Consider the following 23,656-nt stretch of genomic DNA (forward strand, 5'->3'; position numbering starts at 1 on the left):
TTTCTCATGGCCGTTTGTAGTTGTAGTGCTTGTTCTTGCGCCTGTGTGGATGTGTCTGTGTGCGTGTTTGCATGGTTTTTCATTTTTATGTGAACATTTTTGGTTGTGTGTATTCAAGACATTGTGTTCACCCTCCCAGTCTGGACTTATTAGTATTATACATACTTGATACGAATAGGCTATTTTGCCCATTGCTATACAGTGCCCCCCGCCCCTTTGAAGACCTCAACAAAATCTGTGAAAATCAGGTCTGAAAGGTCCTTGTCTACATTTTTATACCGAAATCGCCATTTGACCATTAAAATGCAGAGTCTATCATCTACAAATATCAACAATACACCCCCTTTCGATCAGGAAAGACGAAGCCAGTGTAGCCGTTTGAAAATTCATTGTAGTATTCCAGCGTAGTACTCATAGTAGCATATCCTTATTTGGAAAATGCCAAGCGCAAAACTCCTCTCAAATCCCGTGCATTTCGTGCGTTTACAAAAAAGCGTGGACAGCGCTCCAGTGTCAAACTGTTGCTGCACTTGTTTGGGCGTGGCTATAAGCATAGTGACATGAATTTGATTGGTCAGTATTTTTAGGCAAAGCACATGTTCTCAGCAAACAGAAAACAAAATATTGGAAGCGTGAGTCACGCTACCCCAAAATAAAATCTTTTTTTACATATATTTTTTTTTCTATAACTTTTTTCCCCATGGTTCATTCATCATCTGACATAACTTTTTAGCAAAATCTAATATGATTATTGAAAAAAAGCAAACATGTAGACGACCACCTTTAAAGAGGGGGATCTTAAGATGGTGGCCGAGTGGTAACGCACTTGCGCTCGGAAGTGAGAGGTTGCGAGTTCGACCCTGGGTCAGGGCGTTAGCAATTTTCTCCCCCCTTTCCTAACCTAGGTGGTGGGTTCAAGTGCTAGTCTTTCGGATGAGACGAAAAACCGAGGTCCCTTCGTGTACACTACATTGGGGTGTGCACGTTAAAGATCCCACGATTGACAAAAGGGTCTTTCCTGGCAAAATTGTATAGGCATAGATAACAATGTCCACCAAAATACCCGTGTGACTTGGAATAATAGGCCGTGAAAAGTAGGATATGCGCCGAAATGGCTGCGATCTGCTGGCCGATGTGAATGCGTGATGTATTGTGTAAAAAAATTCCATCTCACACGGCATAAATAAATCCCTGCGCCTTGAATATGTGCGCGATATAAATTGCATAAAATACACACAAAAAAATAAAAATAAATAAATCCCTGCGCTTAGAACTGTACCCACGGAATACGCGCGATATAAGCCTCATATTGATATATTGATATTGATATTGAGGACCAAGTCCACGAAAATAAATTCTTTGAAAATTTCTCACGCTCGACAGAAAACAGCCAGGATGTTCCCGTTCGGTGAGCGTTCAAATGGAAGTATGCTTGTACTGTATGTAGACGCTCGGGGAGCTCTGTGATGGTTTACGGGAGGCTTACTGTGCCTTTAAGAAGAGGTGTTTTAAGAATTAAGGGGGTGAATTAACAGATGTTATCAACAGAAAATCTGTATAACAAAAAATCAAGGTCTTAAATTGGGGGGTCTTAAAAGGGCGCTTCTGCTGTATCTGTATCTGTATATATGTGTATGACTGTACAGGATGAGGACCGTGTGGTTGCACTACACCTCTCTCACAGCAGCAGCTACGCGCCGGGTGTGGTGCAGTCGGTGGATGAGATGCTGCAGACGGTGACCGTTCAGTTCTACGACGGTCAGACCGGCAGCGTGGCTAGGGCGGAGGTGTACCGGTTGCCACGCGACAAGTACAACCATGATGTGCTGCACATACAGCTGCGACAGCGTGGCATGCTGGGACTGTCTGTGGTGGCCAGGGATGACACTACGGGCCAGTACTTCCCTGGTAAGTCTTGCTATTTTTGCCCTGCTTGGTGTCTGCCTGCCTCAACAGTCAGCGGCAGCCAGTAATATTAACACAGCTCTTCCACTGCTTGGCTTTGATTTGCCATTGTTATCTCAGCAGCAGCAGCTAGGGAAAGTAAAGCTTACTCAGCCATGAAAGAGTGTCCCTGTCAGCTTCATCAAAGTTTTGAGAAGGTGCTGCATTTTTTTCCAGCTGAACTGCTAACTGACAATTACCTGCAACCAAGGAACTCTTTATTGCCATCCAGTTTGGTGTGTGTTGCATGTAATCAGTGGTAATGTTACACATATTCCAGACCATACAGTGGAATGTTACAGGGCTAGGAGACCATACAGTGGAATGTTTCAAGCATCGTATGATATACAGTGGTGATGTTACACGGCTTACAGACCATACAGTGGTAATGTTACAAGCATCGTATGATATACAGTGGTGATGTTACACGGCTTACAGACCATACAGTGGTAATGTTACAAGCATCGTATGATATACAGTGGTGATGTTACAGGGCTAACAGACCATACAGTGGTAATGTTACAAGCATCGTATGATATACAGTGGTGATGTTACACGGCTTACAGACCATACAGTGGTAATGTTACAAGCATCGTATGATATACAGTGGTGATGTTACACGGCTTACAGACCATACAGTGGAATGTTACGTGGATCGTATGATATACAGTGGTAATGTTACACGGCTTACAGACCATACAGTGGTAATGTTACAAGCATCGTATGATATACAGTGGTAATGTTACATGAATTACAGACCATACAGTGGTAATGTTACACGGGTTACAGACATACTGTAAAAAGGTAACATGTGTTTCAGGTAAAGTGTTGGAGGTGGAGGAGGGAGGTCAGCAGTACGTGTTACGATGGAGCGAGGGGTCGCAGAGCAAGCAGCTGCCAGTCCACATCTTCAGCGCGATGACTCGACGCCAGCGACTGCTGATCGGCGATCGCGTCCTTGCCATGGCCGACCCAGATAAAGTCGCCTTCCTGCCTGGACAGATCATTGGTGCCCAGGACGGGGCTCTGGTTGTGCGCTTCTGTGACGGACAAGTGTGAGTTATCTCTTCCTCCGTCTCTGTCACAATTTGGTGCTGTGTATGTGTGTTCTGTGGTGTATTAATGAGTTATTTCTTCCTATGTCTCTGTCACACTTTGGTGCTGTGTATGTGTGTTCTGTGGTGTATCAATGAGTTATTTCTTTCTATGTCTCTGTCACACTTTGTTGCTGTGTATGTGTGTTCTGTGGTGTATCAATGAGTTATTTCTTTCTATGTCTCTGTCACACTTTGTTGCTGTGTATGTGTGTTCTGTGGTGTATCAATGAGTTATTTCTTTCTATGTCTCTGTCACACTTTGTTGCTGTGTATGTGTGTTCTGTGGTGTATCAATGAGTTATTTCTTTCTATGTCTCTGTCACACTTTGGTGCTGTGTATGTGTGTTCTGTGGCGTACAAGTGTGAGTTATCTCTTTCTATGTCTCTGTCACACTTTGGTGCTGTGTATGTGTGTTCTGTGGTGTATTAATGAGTTATTTCTTCCTATGTCTCTGTTACACTTTGGTGCTGTGTATGTGTGTTCTGTGGTGTATTAATGAGTTATTTCTTCCTATGTCTCTGTTACACTTTGGTGCTGTGTATGTGTGTTCTGTGGTGTATTAATGAGTTATCTCTTTCTATGTCTCTGTCACACTTTGGTGCTGTGTATGTGTGTTCTGTGGCGTACAAGTGTGAGTTATCTCTTTCTATGTCTCTGTCACACTTTGGTGCTGTGTATGTGTGTTCTGTGGTGTATTAATGAGTTATCTCTTTCTATGTCTCTGTCACACTTTGGTGCTGTGTATGTGTGTTCTGTGGTGTATTAATGAGTTATCTCTTTCTATGTCTCTGTTACACTTTGGTGCTGTGTATGTGTGTTCTGTGGTGTATTAATGAGTTATCTCTTCCTATGTCTCTGTTACACTTTGGTGCTGTGTATGTGTGTTCTGTGGTGTATTAATGAGTTATTTCTTCCTATGTCTCTGTCACACTTTGGTGCTGTGTATGTGTGTTCTGTGGTGTATTAATGAGTTATCTCTTTCTATGTCTCTGTCACACTTTGGTGCTGTGTATGTGTGTTCTGTGGTGTATTAATGAGTTATCTCTTTCTATGTCTCTGTCACACTTTGGTGCTGTGTATGTGTGTTCTGTGGTGTATTAATGAGTTATTTCTTCCTATGTCTCTGTTACACTTTGTTGCTGTGTATGTGTGTTCTGTGGTGTATTAATGAGTTATTTCTTCCTATGTCTCTGTCACAATTTGGTGCTGTGTATGTGTGTTCTGTGGTGTATTAATGAGTTATTTCTTCCTATGTCTCTGTCACACTTTGGTGCTGTGTATGTGTGTTCTGTGGTGTATTAATGAGTTATTTCTTCCTATGTCTCTGTCACACTTTGGTGCTGTGTATGTGTGTTCTGTGGTGTATTAATGAGTTATTTCTTCCTATGTCTCTGTTACACTTTGTTGCTGTGTATGTGTGTTCTGTGGCGTACAAGTGTGTTATCTCTTTCTATGTCTCTGTCACACTTTGGTGCTGTGTATGTGTGTTCTGTGGCGTACAAGTGTGTTATCTCTTTCTATGTCTCTGTCACACTTTGGTGCTGTGTATGTGTGTTCTGTGGCGTACAAGTGAGTTATCTCTTTCTATGTCTCTGTCACACTTTGGTGCTGTGTATGTGTGTTCTGTGTCGTACAAGTGTGAGTTATCTCTTCCATTGTCTTCTTAGCACTTTGGTATCATGCGTGTGTGTGTGTGCGTGTTCTGTGACAGACAACTGTGAGTTTTCTCTTCCTACCTATCCTTTATCTGTTTAGCGCTTTAGTCTCATGTGTGTGTGTGGGTGTGCTTGCATGAATGGTGTGTGTGTGTGCTTGCATGCATGTTGTGTGTGTGTGTGTGCTTGCATGCGTGTGTGTGTTCTGTGACAGACAAGTGTGAGTTTTCTCTTCCTACCTATCCTTTTTTTAGCACTTCGGTCACATGTGTGTGTGTGCATGTGTGTGTGTGCATGCGTGTGTGTGTGTGTGCATTTTGCAGTCATTCCGTGTTTTTCTGTGAGGAGACAACAGACAAGGAGATGAGAATTGTTGTGTTTTTGTTCCAGACGTGATGACGTGAACCCCTTGTTCTGCTACTGGGTCAGCCAGGGATACTTCGAGGAGGCGTCCTACTTCTGGAAAATCTGTCAGCCCGACTTTGGGAGGAAGCTATGAGATGGACCATTTGACACCTCAGGCATCACAAACACAATTACACAGGCTACGAAATAAAAAACAAACAGCTGAAAGATGACAGGTGGTAAACATCCGAAAAGAGGCTGTAAGTGGGACAGTTACAACTACTAGCTTTATGAGAGGCAAGCTTGAATACAACATGCCTCACACATATTTAGTTGAGATCGAGGCTGAGGTGTACGAAGCAAAACTGGGTGTCACCCAACTGGGCGGGAACAAGCCGCGGGGTCTGCTTGGTTGAAATCACAACAAATACATTTTGGCTTTTGCCATGAGTTTATGACAAAGCAGGAACAACCACTGCGATGGACCGTTTGAGAAAGGCTTAAGCAAACGCATAATTGTTAAACAGTTGTTTGTTGTATGTTTATCAGGGTTTGCTAGTGTGTGATAGGGTTCGTGTCCGTCTGTAGATGTTAGTTTCTTTGTTAGTCCTGTGTTGACAACTCTTCGACAAGCGCTTAGAACTGTACCCACGGAATACGCGCTATATAAGCTTCATATTGATTGATTGATTGATAATTCTCAAACGGCACGACGTTATTCAGTTTGCTTTCACTCTTGCGTCCGACATTTTAAATTCAACCAATCCGACCCTGTGGCTGCATAACACCTAGTTGGGTGGTACCCAGTTTTGCTTTGTGAACCTGCGCCCTGCCGCCAGACTGACATGCCACATCTGTACAACTCTCCTTGAAGAGTTGAAAGGTTGCTGCCATCTGTTGTACAGCTGTTACAATATCGTTACAATGCTCTCGTTGTTTGGCTTTTCTACCAAAGACCTTCATGAAATCTCATCGGTGAAATAACAAATGCTACAAAACGAAGGACAGATGAGGAAGCACTGAACATCCTGTTGTGCATTTCCTTGTATTTTTGTGTGAGTGAACATATTTACGAGCAGAGTACATTTCATGATTATGACTCTTTTTGAGGAGAAGAAGAAACAGAAATATTTGTGCGACATAATAGTAGACCTATGGTGACTGAATATTTGTGTGCATGACATTTCGTTTCTCTAAGTCTACTCAAATCCTTCGTCACTTAGTGGCTGTGTGAAAAATACAGTTTTCAGGTGTTTTTTTGCATAAATGTTTAGAATATTATGACTAATTGAACATTTTTGTGGAATTCATATATATATTCACCTTATTGCTTAAACAGTTATGCCACTTATACTTAATACTATGCTTGTTTTCACTTGTCTGCCATACAAACATGTATAACTGAGGATCATTGTCTCTGACCGTATGATAGAATCCGGTTTAACATGAGTCTATTTAAACTGTTTGTAGCGAGACATATTTACTAGCCATAGCTGGATCTTACTTTTCTTCCATTCTTCTTCTTCCAAATTACTTCCAATTACTTCTGGTTTTTTTAATGTTTAGTTGGATGTCCTTTTATTCCGTTTTACCCCCCCCCCCCCCTTTTTTCACTACCTTGTAACATGTAACTTTTGTGAATGCTAGCTTTAAGTTGCTAATATTGTGTGTACATTTTGTTGCAACAGCTGTGATACTGTGTTTTGATAATATATTGTCCATTGACGTTTGATCTCATGTGATAGTTATGAACGTTGTTTATTTATTCAAGATTTTTGATGACCTGATGTTATTCCTCTTCTGTCCTACTGTAATATTATCTTGTATTATATCGATATGATGTTCTAGTTTTCACCTGTTACTTTCTGCAATACCCTTTCCGTCAAGCATTTAAGCAGCTATTTTTGTTGTTGATGTTATCAGTTTTCCTTTTTTTTGTGCTATAAATGTGTATAAATGCTTCTGTCATTTTCTGAGCCATCTTTTCTGTAGTGATAGCTTTTTCAGAAAGCTTACAAGTAACCTTTCTGTTTTTTATCAGTATATATATTTTTTTTTTACTTTAATATGGTGAATTTGTTTCTATGGTGAAATGCATCTGTGGTAACTTCCAAGTACAAAGTAGCAGTGCCTTTTGTTTGTGTGTAGACATGAGTGAAACCAACAGCATAGCAGACTGTGCACAATACTGGGGCCTGTGTGAAAAGCTCCAGCATTGTTAAGGGTACAGAATGGACCAGACCTGCGTCAATTTTAAACCGTTGTTTTCTTTAGTTTCAGAGCCTGTTTTCTAACCTCATGTAATACTAAATCTGATCCAAGTTCTTGAAAATATGTGTGATAGTTTCTAATTAGGCAAACAAAATGTTTTGTTTGTAGTCTGTTGGCCATGCACTTTAAACATGTAGAACTTGTTACCTGCAGAGCCCCTTATCCTCCCTTTAGTAAAGAAGGCAAGCAGGCATGAAAACTGAAAAAAATAAAATACTGAAAACAAAAATTGAAGGCGCGTAGCGCCAAGTTTCGCAGGCGCAAAGCGCCAAGTTTCACAGGCGCGAAGCGCCAAGTTTCGCAGGCGCAAAGCGCCAAGTTTCGCAGGCGCAAAGCGCCAAGACTTCTAGGGGTGTCCGGGGGCATGCCCCCCCGGAAATTTTTTTTTTCAAGGGTGCAATTTGGTGCAATCTGGGGCTATCTGAACCGTAAAATTGGATTCAAACATGGCCCCAAAACTATTTTACTATAACTATGACTAGGGAAAAAAAAAGAAAAAAAAAGGAAAAATACGGAAAAAAAAAAAAAAAATACGGTTTATTTTTTTCAAAAATACGGAAAATACGGAAAATACGGAGAATTTTCATGCCTGGCAAGAAGCTCCCATCAGCCAGTGTTGCTGTTGATTTGAATCATGTCTGTTCGGTAGCTGTGCCTTTTAAATTTGTTGCCATTCTGCATCCTACGTAGATCTAGTTCATTTGGTAAAAAGGGTGTTATTTTTTTCTGTAGAATAATACATTTGAAACAAAAGAATGTCTGTTCTGTACAGTTTTCAGGAGTGAGTGCAAGTATGGCTGTTTCTTCTTGTGAGTGAGTTGCATGTATTTCAGAGTCTGGGCACAAATCTGACACCGATTTTTAAAATGGACAGAGTCTGCAAAAGTGTTCAATTAATGTGAATGATGGGTGTCACCAAATGTGAAAGTGGGTGTGCCTTAGTCATGTGATTGATCAATTGATGTCACCATTCTCCGCCTCTCATTTTGCTGCAGAGATCACACTCACAGAATAAGAAACGTGTGCTTTATGCTCTTTCCACATAAGTACATAAGGCAACAACAAAAATAGGTCTGTTTACGGTAACCCGACCGACCCTATTTTTTTCGCGCGACCCTAGACTTTTTTTTGGCATTTGGGGGGGGGAAAAAAAATTGGTTTTTTTGCAAAATAACGTAAAAATATGGTTTTTTGGAGAAAAAAAAATAAAAAATCCCGACCTACCGACCCTATTTTTTGGGCCTATGTTACTGTAAACAGACCTTTTTTTTTTGGGCCTAACACACTTCTGTGATGCTGAAGATGTATATGTCTGTTCTCTCTCACATACACACGCTCATCATCATGAAAGCCAAACGCACTGTTTTGCTGAAGAAATGAGAAAAAAAAAGATATGTTTTATTTACAGAGCTAAAATGAGAGACGAATACACAGAATAAAATGTAAGGCGAGGTCAGCCTTTCAAGGACAAGCACGACTCCAGTCCACACCACACAATACACAGGCATCAGCTAAAAGACTCCCACAATACCCGGACATCCAACCCCTTACACCACAATATTAAAAATATCACAGCACTATCATTATGAACAGACACGTATTACAGGCAAGTGATCTACAGATAAGAGGAAACAATTCCCTGCTAGGAAAATTAAAAGTCTGTTATCACCACAGAAAACCAAGATCTATTACAGTATATACTATATGTTGGCATAAAGCAAGCTACAATATTTTCACATAATTCATTAATGCATTGAAGCACAGGCAGGTAAAGCCCAAATACAAAACTCTAGACAGTCCCTTTTGAGTAACACCGGAGGCTTGGAACAGAACAACCTGCTGCCTCGCTCTGGCATGAATCCTATTTCATGTCAGTATTTGATCCTTCCTGCTACTTCTAGCATTCAGACTACAATACTGGGAAACCAGAAGATAAGAACAAGTTTTTGAAACTACAACTACAAGCAGACAGCACAAATCTGTCCTGAACATCGAAACACACATTTTCTTTCTTGTAATAAGCTGCATCCTTCAAAGTAGCCTGTGTCATCACAAATACAAACATAGTGCACAAACTTACATCTAAATTCCAATAAAAAAAGATCTACACAATACAGGAGAGGTGGTGGATGTACAGGTATTGTGTCATCACCCCCAGGTGTGTACAGTTCATACAATCGTTCCTACAGGTGAGAGTAAAAAATGAGAGCAGTGTTGAGGTTAAGACGGGTTGCTACACAGATAAAATGACTTTTGTACAACAAGCGCAGGCAGGGATCACAGTCAGGCTGTAGTTCTACACACCGTTAAAATCTGCTGCTTACGCCTCTTCTCGTGCCCAGGTAGTGCCGGACACACTCCTGGCTGTAAAATGCCAACATGCAGTCTCCTCAGTTCCTCCACTCACTCCCACAGTGCTATAATACTTCTGGCAGTACATACATAGTCTTTTCAGCTTCTACCCTTAAAACTGAAGAGTAAAGATTTTCACAAATCTGTGCACCTTGAAACTTTCACTTCTAACAAAAGATATCCACAAAGATTGAAGTGAGACTTTAAACTTGCTCCACCCCTTGTGTTGTTTATAAAGGCGCCCGGTGAGACACTTGGGTAGCCAAGGTGGGGCACACATATAGTCATATCAGGGGACACTATCTAGGATAGTCAAATATGGAATCGAGCTGTATGGTGTGCCCTTCTTTCAAATGCTAGATGATTAGTAAAAATCGTTACTCTTCGACTTCAAGCTGTCTGTTCTTGCTGCACTATCATGGCAGCCAATCAACAGTAACATACTTTCTACATTTACAGCATGTCGATCATTCATCCACAATGTAGTGAGTTTAAAGGCACAGTAAGCCTCCCGTAAACCATCACAGAGCTCCCCGAGCGTCTAAATACAGTACAAGCATACTTCCATTTGAACGCTCACCGAACGGGAACATCCTGGCTGCTTTCTGTCGAGCGTGAGACATTTTCAAAGAATTTATTTTCGTAGACTTGTTCGTTAACAACAACGGCGCCTCGTTTTTGCGCTAGACCTAACTTTTAAAATCTAAATAATAAATTGACAGCTTGTTACACAAACATTCTTTAATCATAAAAGAATTCGTTTTTCATCAAGACAAGATCAGAACAATTCGAAGTTGTGAAAGTTTAAAAAAAAGAAAAGCCCGGAAGCAGGGTCACGCAAGGGTCGTAGCAGACGAAGGTTTATCAGTGCAAATCGCCGTTCCTCTCAACAGTCAAAAGCCATCGCTTGAGTTCTTGTGAACCACAGCCGTTGTTTCGTGCATAAAAAACGTGCTATTGTAGATAAGCTCACATCGAGTCGCATTCATGACTAACTGACGACTGCATTGTGAAAAAGGAAAACTGGATCACACGGGTTCACGATGGCTCAGGGGTAAGATAAACCACGCAAAAATAAATTCTTTGAAAATTGTTCGCTCTTTACGGAGGGCACCTAGGATGTTCTCAATTGGTGAGTGTTTAAATGAAAGGGTGTTTGTACTGTGTGTAAAAGCCTGACCGTATCTGTGATGGTTTACGGGAGGCTTACTCTGCCTTTAATACTTTAGAATCATGTAAATCGGAAACGATCACAAGTATACACATTAACAGCACACCAGATACTTGTGAAGTCTACTATAAATGTTACAAGTGATTTTCCTAAAGTTGCTGTATGCTCCATCCTTAACACAAAATTCTGACCAATTAAAAGTTAAAACTTATGAAGCCACATATAATCTTTCTATTGTTGTTGCTGTTGTTCAGATGCACAATGGCCACATCGAAAGTAACATTCGATCTGGTTCAAGTATTCTGTGAAAACATACAATTCCTTGTGTATTCAAAAATGGTAAAATTTTGTTTGTTTATTTGTTGCTTAACGTCCAGCCGACTACGCAGAGCCATATCAGGACGAGGAAGGGGGGGATGAAGGGGGCCACTTGTCAAGCGATTCCTGTTTACAAATGCACTAACCCATTACTTGTGTCCCAGCAGGCTTTAGTAAAACTAAATTAATACCTACTGGAAGATTACCAGTTTCCAGTATGTTAAAATAGGCTTAACCTATCTACTGCTGGACTTACATCAGAACACTAACAGATTAAACTATACATGAATCGCGAGACAAGCGGCAAGAGAAGAGATTTTTGGAAAAAATACAGGTGAATGAGCAAGAAGGCAGAAAAAAGAAAAGAATTCATGAAGAAAAAGAGAGCATGACAGGAAAGAGGAACCAAAAATCTACCTAACAGCAAACTAGAAAGCTCCTGCGGTTCCAAAAACAGGAGGGGCCTTTAATTTCATAACCGCAGTGCCCCACTGCGGGAAAAAATGGTAAAATCAGATCAACATCACAGACTGCAGTAAATTTTGCCCCAGGAAAATCTTAACGATCAGCTGACAAGCTAATAAGTTTCAGAGTTTACAACATTTACAAGTATTGCAGTACCAGCCATGCATGTCAAACGAATGTATACATCACAGTTATCATTTCAGTGATTTTTACACAACACTCACACACTACTTGGAAACCAGAGGACAGTCAGCATCACACCCTTGCGCAGAGAGCTCTGAACACTTCGTTCACACCTGTGGGGGAGATCGGGACTCAAGCACGGCTCACTATTGTCACACAATGTCTCTACTGACCTTGCCATCGCTGCCAAGAAACCCTCCCGGTCCACGATCTAAACACAGAATCTGTGTGGTTTCAATCTGACAAGCCACAGCACCGAGACCTTACGAAGACGACACACGCACAACTCATTTAGCAAAATACCCACTCTTTATCAAAGACACTATACAGCATTTAAAACCTTTGTATAAAACCCGTGTACTGTACAGCTGACAACTGGCGTTCACACTGGTGAGTGAAATCATGATAAGTGCAACATGGGGGCTACACTGTGTTCACAGGAGTATTGATGTGGCGGCCTATGATGTGAGACAATGTTATGAAGGAAGAAGCTGCCTTGCAATAGCTGCCTCACACACACACCAGTGACAGCTCAGTCCGAACAGAGCCAAACACAACTCATGTTCAACAGCTTGGCTCAGTGAAAATAAAATGACATCAGTGTAATCAACAAGATAGTGTTCTATCAATAAGAAAGAATGAATTGTCCACGGTGTTGGAACAGATTCTGTTCCACCAGTGTCAATATAAAACTGTCATTTATAGCTTGTGTTGAAAGCAAAGAAAAAAGTCTCCTTTTCAGAACCTGTGCTTAATCATTAGATAAAAGACTTGATGGAACTCCATGCTAGCTAATTCCACAACATCACACTCGTTATCTGTACACGCAAGGGCAAGCTGTGACCACACAGAGTAACAACTCCACATGCTAGCTAACTCCACATCACACTCGTTATCAGTACACGCAAGGGCAAGCTGTGACCACACAGAGTAACAACTCCACATGCCAGCCCATGACATAGCCAGCCCATGACAAAGCCAGCCTAACACACAGCCCGCCCAGTCGTCAGCCAGCACACGCCTACAAGCACACACACTACCACACACTTGCTGTAAAAATTCACTTCACCAGTGTTAAAAATGTGTCAGTCAATACAGGTGTAAAACTCTCCGTGCCCTCCACTTGTTCCACAAAAAGAAGAACAGGCAGACAAGAAACCAGGGAGTATACAGGTGGGGCGAAAAAGGCCATTGAGAGAAAAGCACCACCGTAAAGAATCTTGCTGATGCTTGTGTATTTAAAATAAAAGCAACAAGGCCTGACAAAGCAAATAAAATGGAAAATACCTCAGTAAAAGACGACAGAAGAAACATGGACAAAAAAAAGATTGCACAGTCCTATTTTCACCGGTGATTGCGCCGACTTTGTTACCTACGTTCTACAGAAGCCCATGACCGCACTGAGCCATGCCAGGACTCGACCACACCATACCATGGTCCAGAAAAAAACCTGCTACAAAACCTATCCTTCTGCTGAAGCTCTAGCCAAAAGAAAATAACGCACAATTCCACATTCTTGTGATGTCATGATGCCTGGGGGGGTGCTTGACACAGGAACGAACTTGTCACGGAAACTACAGTTCACTTTACACAATGAGAAACACGTGCTTTCCACAAAGGTTATAGCAAAAACACAGGAAAGCAATAAGAGTATGAATGTGTTAGTTAGTTAGTTGTTGCTTTTTGGGTCCAGCGGACCATATAGGCCAAATCAGGACCCCACAAGTTTAACATTACACATATTAATAAGAGTAAGAAATGAAGGTTGGTCCCAAGACACGGTCAGGAGGCAGATATAAAGCCTCTAATAGAACATGGGGGGACTAAATGGCCACACAACACACGTTACATATACACCACACCCAGGGCTGCACATCACAAGTTTCCACTATTACACCACACCCAATGACCAAACACCACAAACATAAAGAATACAACTCTCCACTCACAAAGTGAAGAAGAGACACACATGGAGAACAGGGTGGTGAACACTGAGAATTGCTGACCATACAAAGACTGACCACGCCGCAAGAGACACTTCCACACCGTCATGAACCCACAGAATGCTATACCAGACTTGTGGCGGTGAAACTATTACCCACGCTATGCTATACCAGACTTGTGGCCGTGAAACTATTACCCACGGTATGCTATACCAGACTTGTGGCCGTGAAACCCACAGTATGCTATACCAGACTTGTGGCCGTGAAACTATTTCCCCTACGTGTTGCTGCAGTGACGTCTTGCTCAATGGACACGTTTAGCGCAGACATACCCGTAATAAAAGCAGTGGGGGAATCACTGCTGATTAATAAAAGCGGTGGGGAGATCACTGCTGATCAATAAAAGCGGTATGGGAATCATTGCTGATTAATCATGTAAAACTGCTGGCTTCAGGGTCCATATACACCGTACAACTTAGCCACACAGAAATGACAGTGCAAAATACACAACGTAGTGTAGATCACTTCTGTAACATCCTATACAACTCTCTGCAAGTGGCATTCAAACTGGCTCTATTTCCATACTATCGCCACATGAAATATACCAATGAAAATGCACTTCAGCACAGCTGTGTAGGATTTTGATTGCATATATCCATATGGAGGTCAGCCAAAACTGCTGCATGTGGCATCTATATGCAACCAGCTTCTTGTGACAAAGTTGTACGGTATATTTCACCCCTAAATCCATCTCAACCCTGCAGCTACTGAGACAGCACATGAAAGGTGTACTAACAGATGAAATGGGTGTCTTCTTCTTCTTCTTCTGCGTTCCCAAAATGGGTGTCTGGGAGACGGCAGCAAATAAAGAACAGAAAAAAGTAGCCAACACAGCGTCAGTATTATTTCTGTCCTGCAAGATATGCCTGTAGTAAAAAGAATCAAACTAATCTTTCAAAGCTGCCAAATAGCAAATGTTAGATAGAGACTAAAGACACATAAAATATATATGGAAAGGGTCTCCTCCAGTGGCACAATTTTCTTCTGTCTGTAGCAATGTCCTGGGATTCATGACGCCAGTGGAACGCCTCTTTCTTCACATCCGCCACAACAATCACTTAAAGTTCACGTTGGATGTGATGAACCGATGAGACAGATGCTGATGACGACGACGACGATAATGTTGATGACGATGATGATGTTATAAGACAACCAAGATCAAGATGCAGAGTTGCCACCGGCAGCCCCTGAATTGCCGTCATCCAAGGGGTTGGGTGTGTGGGAGTTGTAGCCGTCTGAGTTGTTGGCGTTGCTGCCATTACTAATGTAGGAGGTGCCCAGTCCGTACAGGTGTCCGCAGTACTTGTTCTTGTCTACGTCCTCCTCAAAGAATACCTGCATCACACACACCACATCATCACTTTACCTTCTCACTCTTCCACATACAGTACATGTCATCAGCTATGGACTTAAGAGGTGTGTGTGTGTGAATGTGTGTGTGTGTGTGTGTGAATGTGTGTGTGTGTGTGTGTGTGTGTCCATAAGCATGTGTATGTACAAGACTTAGTGTGTATGTGGGGGGGGGGGGGGGCAGCAGGTGGAGAAAGCATTCTGCCAAATTTACAACAACTGGAGGTAGGAATGACACGAGGGAATGTCGGAGATACATATTATATTGACAAGGACTGGCAAACGCTGTAGGTGAGAAAGATAGCTCCAGGGCTGATGTGCATGAGAAAGTTACCAACCGAGTAAGAACCTGCCGAGGGGTCGGATAGGTTGGCATTTGTTTGTGTTTCTAACCAATCCATTCTAACCCGGTTGGTAACTTCCTCGTGTACCTCAGGCCTGGTGTCAGATGAAACTAGGAGGACAATGAGAAGACACTACAGGCTGTCAGCGATGGACCCATGATGACAACATTGCACAGAATTTTGTCAGACAGATAGTGGACACTATTACTGACCTCTCTCATTTTAAAGAAAGCCTCCCCTGTCAAGAGGCTGTCGCTGCCTGCTTGATGCTGCGGTCCTATCCGTTTGATCTGCAACACAAACACACTGTGAGCTACTGACTAGAGCAACTAAGAAGAGAAACAAACAGCACACAGACAGAGGATGACAATAAAAATAACTTATTCTACTGTTCATAACATCTGTAGCTTTACCTCTATATTCACCGGCACGGTTGGCCTAGTGGTAAGGCGTCCGCCCCGTGATCGGGAGGTCGTGGGTTCGAACCCCGGCCGGGTCATACCTAAGACTTTAAAATTGGCAATCTAGTGGATGCTCCGCCTGGCGTCTGGCATTATGGGGTTAGTGCTAGGACTGGTTGGTCCGGTGTCAGAATAATGTGAATGGGTGAGACATGAAGCCTGTGCTGCGACTTCTGTCTTGTGTGTGGCGCACGTTAAATGTCAAAGCAGCACCGCCCTGATATGGCCCTTCGTGGTCGGCTGGGCGTTAAGCAAACAAACAAACAAACAAAACTCTATATTCAAACTCTCTCCACTCAAAGACCCAATTCTATCTCCATTTCACAGGGGTTCCATTGTATGCTCTTTCCAGGATGCAGATTGAGGATGACCAACACTCACCTCTAATTGATCGGCAACCTCCTGCAGGCCCCCCTTGAGGTTCTTGCAGCTCTTCATGAGGTATTTGACGTCGTAGATGTTCTGGAAGTACAGCCTGAGCAGCGTGAAGAAGTGGCCCTCCTCTACTTCCAGCGCCATGCCCGACAGGATGCGGATCATGTAGCCAAAGTCGTAGCCACTGAAACATATCATGTCAATCATGTAGCCAAAGTCGTAGCCACTGAAACATATCATGTCAATCATGTAGCCAAAGTCATACCCACTGAAACATATCATGTCAATCATGTAGCCAAAGTCATAGCCACTGAAACATATCATGTCAATCATGTAGCCAAAGTCATAACCACTGAAACATATCATGTCAATGTAGCCAAAGTCATAGCCACTGAAACATGTCAATCATGTAGCCAAAGTCATAGCCACTGAAACATATGTCAATCATGTAGCCAAAGTCATAGCCACTGAAACATATATGAATCATCTAGCCAGTCATAGCCGCTGAATTACAACATAACTAAAGTCCTAGTCCCAGAGACACAATGCAAGCCATGCAGAGACATTGTAACATTTTTTGTATGACCTGAGAGCAATGTGTTGCATGTGTGTGGTAGCAATGAGTAACGAGTGTCATGTGTGTGCACTAGAGGTTGTGTTGTATGTGAGACCTATGAGCAGTGTGTTGCATGTGTGTGTGCCCACAAAGAGATATGCTGTGTGTAACGGCAGACACTGCGATAGCAATGTGTTCACCAATGATGAAGGATAGAGGGTAAGGCCCATGTGTACCTGTGGAAGGACAACTAGTTGATGTGCTGTGTGTAACGGTAGACACTGCGATAGCAATGTGTTCACCAATGGTGATGGATGGAGGGTAAGGCCCATGTGTACCTGTGAAAGGACAACTAGTTGATGTGCTGTGTGTAACGGCAGACACTGCGATAGCAATGTGATCACCAATGATGAAGGATAGAGGGTAAGGCCCATGTGTACCTGTGGAAGGACAACTAGTTGATGTGCTGTGTGTAACGGCAGACACTGCGATAGCAATGTGTTCACCAATGATGAAGGATAGAGGGTAAGGCCCATGTGTACCTGTGGAAGGACAACTAGTTGATGTGCTGTGTGTAACGGCAGACACTGCGATAGCAATGTGTTCACCAATGGTGAGGGATAGAGGGTAAGGCCCATGTGTACCTGTGGAAGGACAACTAGTTGATGTGCTGTGTGTAACGACAGACACTGCGATAGCAATGTGTTCACCAATGATGGAGGATAGAGGGTAAGGCCCATGTGTACCTGTGGAAGGACAACTAGTTGATGTGCTGTGTGTAACGGCAGACACTGCGATAGCAATGTGATCACCAATGATGAAGGATAGAGGGTAAGGCCTATGTGTACCTGTGAAAGGACAACCAATTGATGTCGTCCATCAGCACCACGCCGGATGAGATGAGCAGCTCAGCAAAGTCATCAGGCTGTATTCCGTCTGTCTCGTGTCGCTCAAACTGGATTCCAGATTTCCTCAATAAGTCAATCGACTCCTGGGCATACATGTCCTCTCTGCACACAAAATTTAAAAAAAAATACAGACACGCTTCAGGACCTATTGGTTTAAACAAAACTTTATTCAATTTTAATCATGACCTATTGAGAGCTACATTCAAAATACAGTTGCGTGAAAAGTCATACACCAGTATCATGAAGTCTTAGAAAAGTTAATAACAGTGTCATGCCAAGACTGTACGCGAAATCTTAAACAAGAGCTGTCATTGTCGTAGTTTATTTTTCACAAGAAGGACGGTAAAAACACATGAGTTTTTGAAACCTTTCTTTTACTTTTTGTTTGTTTGCTCAAAAGACCAAAATATGTTTGAGATTATGATTTGATCAATCAGTCATGTACATGTGCAAACATTCAACTTACGTCAAGTTGAATTTAAAATTAAACTGCCATGTTGAGACAGGGGTCGCTCTGTTTCCTTTGTCGTCAAAGAAGGAGATTCCAATTTGGATGATCTTGAGGAGGTTAACATTGCAGCGTAACAATTGGTACTGGTAGTCAGATGTGCTGCGGAATTCCCCAATAGGCCGTGCCACCACGCCTGGGAACTCTGTGTCCTGTAACATCATCACACACACAGCCGTCACTCAAGGTAAATGCTTTTTATTTTAGTACATTTTACACCGAACAATTTAGAGTTCATCATCTTCTTTGTTCGTTGACTGCAACACCCACACGCATTCTGGTGTTTATATATTTAGTTTCGACTTAATGTTTTAACATTGACTAGGAATTGAGACGAGGTTGGCGGTGTAGGTGCGTAGAGCGATTCGGAGAAAACTACTGGACCGGTCTTCATGAAACTTTACATGCGAGTTCCTGCGAATGATAATTGATATACCCAGACATTTTTACAAGATTTAACTTAATGTTTTAACATAGACGGGGAAACGAGACAATGGTGGTGGTGTGTGTCTGTGGAGCAATTCCAAGAAAACTACTGGATAAAAATTAAGATTTTAGTAATCGATCAAAAAATTATTTAATCTTATATTTTTCCTGATTCCAATAACAGATGTTGTTTGAATTAAAAACAATGCTCAGAGAAATAAAAGAATAAAGAAATGCTGTGACGCGCTGTACCCTACTGCTTTATACTGGCTTGTCACTTCAAGCAATCACGTTATCCACGTGAATATGTCATTAATTTTAGTCTGGGTTGCAGTTATCGGCAAAGCATTGTCTTTGCGACATGCAGTTCGTTCAGTATCATTCTGTGAGTTTGACAGATTGACCAAAAGTATTAATTTCGCTTCACGCAACTTGTTTTTCTTTCTTCGGGAGTGGGATTTTTGATGTATGCCAACCCCCCCCCCCCCCCCCCCCCCCCCCCCCCGCCTCATTTAGGCAGTCATACTCTATTCCTCTGTTCTTAGGGGGATGCATGCTGAGTATTCTACTGTTCCCACAACCAACCAAACTCCGACATAGATTACAGATCTTAATCGTCCATAATCTTAATCGTGCATATTTGGTCTTGTGCTTGTGTGTACATATGAGGGGGGATAAGACACTAGCAGATCTGCACGTTATATGACTTAAATTACAGAAAATATGTATTGGTTCAAATGCCCTGGCTATACTTAAAACAAGAAGGGCAAAGCCCATACGACTCACATGCTTGACCTTGACATTTACATGACCTTGACCTTCAGGGTCAAGGTCAAATAACTAAACCTAGCAATGACATCATACACTAAGAACTGCTTTACACATTTTTCCTACCAAAATACATGTGACCTTGACCCAAGGTCATCCAACACAAAGCTGTTAATTCAAGACATAGGAAGTACAATGGTGCTTATTGGCTCTTTCTACCATGAGATATGGTCACTTTTAGTGGTTCACTACCTTATTTTGGTCACATTTCATAAGGGTCAAAGTGACCTTGACCATGATCATATGTGACCAAATGTGTCTCATGATGAAAGCATAACATGTGCCCCACATAATTTTTAAGTTTGAAACAGTTATCTTCCATAGTTCAGGGTCAAGGTCACTTCAAAATATGTATACAATCCAACTTTGAAGAGCTCCTGTGACCTTGACCTTGAAGCAAGGTAAACCAAACTGGTATCAAAAGATGGGGCTTACTTTGCCCTATATATCATATATAGGTGAGGTATTGAATCTCAAAAACTTCAGAGAAAATGGGAAAAATAGCTGTTTTTAGGCAACATTTATGGCCCCTGCGACCTTGACCTTGAAGCAAGGTCAAGATGCTATGTATGTTTTTTGGGGCCTTGTCATCATACACCATCTTGCCAAATTTGGTACTGATAGACTGAATAGTGTCCAAGAAATATCCAACGTTAAAGTTTTCCGGACGGACGGACGACTCGGGTGAGTACATAGACTCACTTTTGCTTCGCATGTGAGTCAAAAAACTGCTCAATCAAAAAGACATCTTACTAAGTTACATACCAAAAAATAACCAACAATCGCCTGGCCAGAGGCCAGAACTATATATATGTGTCACTGTCAGTGTCACTAGTGTCAGATCAAAACGTATGTGTCAGTGACCGTAAGTTGCGTAACCATAGAACAGGGCCTCACATCCACGTCGGACATCGGACATATGAGGATATTTTTTCCAAATGTCATATACATTTTTCATGCAGGAGGACAAATGTCCTATTGTTTTTGTCACAAAGTGGTCAATGTCCGATTATTCTATCATTTGATCCGGACATCGTCAGTACTTCTTAATTTACAGTAGTTTGAATGCCATGTTATCGATGTATTGCGAAGCGATGTGTAGCAGACGAAATTAGACACTTTGTGCCTCTAGTACCAAAGAGTTTCCAAGGCTCGCAACTCGGAATGCTCGAAGCCAGTTGAGAGTTGCCTCCCTTCGCGATTTCCCCGAAAATAACAAACGAAAACCGCGATCCCAGAAAAGGGACAGAAGAAATTACACTTCAAGTCCCTTCCCTTATCATCTGTCAGTAAGCACGGAAACTGAGCTTCCTCCAGCCCCAGAGCAGTTAGAGCCCGATCGCCCAGGTGAGAATGTCGATCGCGATAGTCAAACATCGGAGCCGAAGAAAGACACTTACCCCCTCCCTCACCCCCACGCGTAACTTCGTCTCAGTCAAGCTGGGCGACATCATTCCCGTGGATGTCGCATGACCCAGAGAGGAAACTTATGTTTTGCTGTTCCAACCGTTCGCAAATCGGCCCTTACCGATCATCAAGAAACCAAAGACCATGCTGTTAGTGTGCTTGTGCCATCTCTCCAGAGAGACAAGGAGATAGTTGAAACCCGACAGCTGACAAAACAAGAAAAGGGGGCAGCTGTGGCAGTCAAAGCTGCTCACTTTTTGCCGAGAAAAGTATTTTTGTTCTTTTACCCTCGTGCCAAGAAACTAGTCAAGTTTAATCATATTTACGTTTTGTTACGGGAAAAAAATGTCCTATTGATTTGTTTTTGTTCAGGACAAATGTCCTATCACTTTTACATTGACCAGGACATTTGTCCTATGCTACCTCTCATGGATGTGAGGCCCTGATAGAACACCAATGTATTTCATTTTCACCTTTCACAGCCTAACAGCTATAACTAGTACCCTTGGCCATTGAACTCACCATAGCAACATATTTGTAGTCTTTGACAACCTCACGGATGAGGCGGAACTCCTCCTCCATATTGCTGGTCCAGACATCGCGAATCCCACATGCCTCCGGCGACTGTTGCTCATCTGTTGCTACTGGCATATCGTGTCTGTGTCCCTCACTGTCTCATACAGTATCTCTGCAAACAGTCAACACAGCACCCATCACAACACAGAAGCAGTAAATATAGATGTTCCTAGTGATGTGGCAAAGCATCTGGGAGCGATACTGATAACTTGGCCTGAGTATAACAATCTTGAAGTTGAATTTAAAAACAAGTATAAGTTTGTTTAAATTGTGTATGCGTTTTATTAATACTTTATAAAGCTGTATAAAGCAGATTAGAATTTACCCGATGCTCCCCATCATGTCGTAAGAGGCGACTAACGGATTCTGTTTCTCTTTTTACCCTTAAAGGCATATGTACGTGCTCCCGTGTTTACAAAGTGTAGTTTGCCCATAATCGATGTCAACCGCACCATAAGACCATATAATGACGATATGTCACCATGCGCGGACCATAATACATGCATTACAGCTTGTTCTAGCCTCTGAAAAAGTGAGGATGTCAACAAAGCCGCGGTGTTAGCTCCCTTGCATCAACGTTACATGTGTTGCCAAATCTATAAATAGGACGATCCAGATCAAAATGAAAATTAACATATCTCAACATTGAAGGGGTCCTAGACCACAATATTTTGCAGGGAACTTAATTTAGCATGTCTCCAGCTGTTGGTAAAGCAATTAGCGTGTATAGTCATCGAGTACATATGCCTTTAAAGGCACAGTAAGCCTCCTGTAAACCATCACAGAGCTCCCCGAGCGTCTAAATACAGTACAAGCATACTTCCATTTGAACGCTCACCGAACGGGAACATCCTGGCTGCTTTCTGTCGAGCGTGAGACATTTTCAAAGAATTTATTTTCGTAGGCTTGTTCCGTTAACAACAACGGCGCCTCGTTTTTGCGCTAGACCTAACTTTTAAAATCTAAATAATAAATTGACAGCTTGTTACACAAACATTCTTTAATCATAAAAGAATTCGTTTTTCATCAAGACAAGATCAGAACAATTCGAAGTTGTGAAAGTTTAAAAAAAGAAAAGCCCGGAAGCAGGGTCACGCAAGGGTCGTAGCAGACGACGGCCGGTTTATCAGTGCAAATCGCCGTTCCTCTCAACAGTCAAAAGCCATCGCTAGAGTTCTTGTGAACCACAGCCGTTGTTTCGTGCATAAAAAAAACGTGCTATTGTAGATAAGCTCACGTCGAGTCGCATTCAAATGAATAACTATGACGACTGCATTGTGAAAAGGGAAAACTGGATCACACGGGTTCACGATGGCTCAGGGGTAAGATAAACCACGCAAAAATAAATTCTTTGAAAATTGTTCGCTCTTTACGGAGGGCACCTAGGATGTTCTCAATTGGTGAGTGTTTAAATGAAATGGTGTTTGTACTGTGTGTAAAAGCCTGACCGTATCTGTGATGGTTTACGGGAGGCTTACTCTGCCTTTAAGTGTTTCTTGTATAGAATATAGTCAATGTTTGTAAAGATTTTAGTCAAGCAGTATGTAAGAAATGTTAAGTCCTTTGTACTGGAAACTTGCATTCTCCCAGTAAGGTCATATATTGTACCATGTTGAAAGCCCCTGGAGCAATTTTTTGATTAGTGCTTTTGTGAACAAGAAACAATTAACAAGTGGCTCTATCCCATCTCCCCCCTTTCCCCGTCGCGAAATAACCCTTCGTGGTTGAAAACGACGTTAAACACCAAATAAAGATTAGCATGCTCTACGGGCATGCAAATCGTGGGCAGTTATAGTTTTAACTTTTACAGTCTACTCAGCAGATCGTTCATTTTCTACTCCGCAGCTACTGGTGGACTTACAAAACAAAGGTTTTTCAAAATTGTATGTTCAGATACCATTTTTCCACGTCATTTCCCTGAATTCGAGAATTAAAAATACTCTTTAAACAAATTCAGTGGAACAAATGTACAATATACTGCATAAAAATAGTTTTGTATTTCATTTAAATACATTTTAGACTTACAGAGCATCAACTTACAAGCAACAACTCATCAATCAACCCACGCTTAGCAGAGAATCCGTCGATTGAGCATGCGCGACAGGAACAGTA

The 23,656-nt window shown here is 42.0% G+C and overlaps 2 protein-coding genes across 6 annotated transcripts in view; one reads left to right on the top strand and one right to left on the bottom strand.

Moving 5' to 3' along the window:
* LOC138969384 (von Willebrand factor A domain-containing protein 3B-like) overlaps positions 1-8,069 on the top strand; it is a 95,547-nt gene extending 87,478 nt beyond the window's left edge. For all 4 annotated transcript variants that reach the window (XM_070342162.1, XM_070342164.1, XM_070342163.1 and 1 more), the window contains 3 exons: positions 1,647-1,908; positions 2,765-2,999; positions 5,088-8,069. In XM_070342162.1, coding sequence (XP_070198263.1) covers positions 1,647-1,908; positions 2,765-2,999; positions 5,088-5,196 — 606 coding nt within the window. In that variant the 3' untranslated portion in view covers positions 5,197-8,069. The remainder of the gene's footprint in view (positions 1-1,646; positions 1,909-2,764; positions 3,000-5,087) is intronic.
* A 607-nt stretch (positions 8,070-8,676) lies between these two features.
* LOC138969386 (CCR4-NOT transcription complex subunit 7-like) lies at positions 8,677-23,648 on the bottom strand. 2 transcript variants are annotated; one of them, XM_070342167.1, is made up of 7 exons: positions 23,585-23,648; positions 21,491-21,656; positions 18,266-18,459; positions 17,740-17,901; positions 16,342-16,519; positions 15,712-15,789; positions 8,677-15,140 (listed from the first exon to the last, which is right to left on the bottom strand). In XM_070342167.1, the coding sequence occupies exons 2-7, from the start codon at positions 21,617-21,619 to the stop codon at positions 14,964-14,966; spliced, it is 918 nt and encodes a 305-aa protein (XP_070198268.1). In that variant the 5' UTR covers positions 21,620-21,656; positions 23,585-23,648; the 3' UTR covers positions 8,677-14,963. The 2 variants fall into 2 exon arrangements, with proteins under 2 accessions (XP_070198268.1, XP_070198269.1); XM_070342168.1 differs by having other exon boundaries at positions 23,570-23,627.
* Positions 23,649-23,656: the final 8 nt, after the last annotated feature.

This window comes from Littorina saxatilis, linkage group LG6 (assembly GCF_037325665.1).
Source record: "Littorina saxatilis isolate snail1 linkage group LG6, US_GU_Lsax_2.0, whole genome shotgun sequence".
NCBI lineage: Eukaryota > Metazoa > Mollusca > Gastropoda > Littorinimorpha > Littorinidae > Littorina > Littorina saxatilis.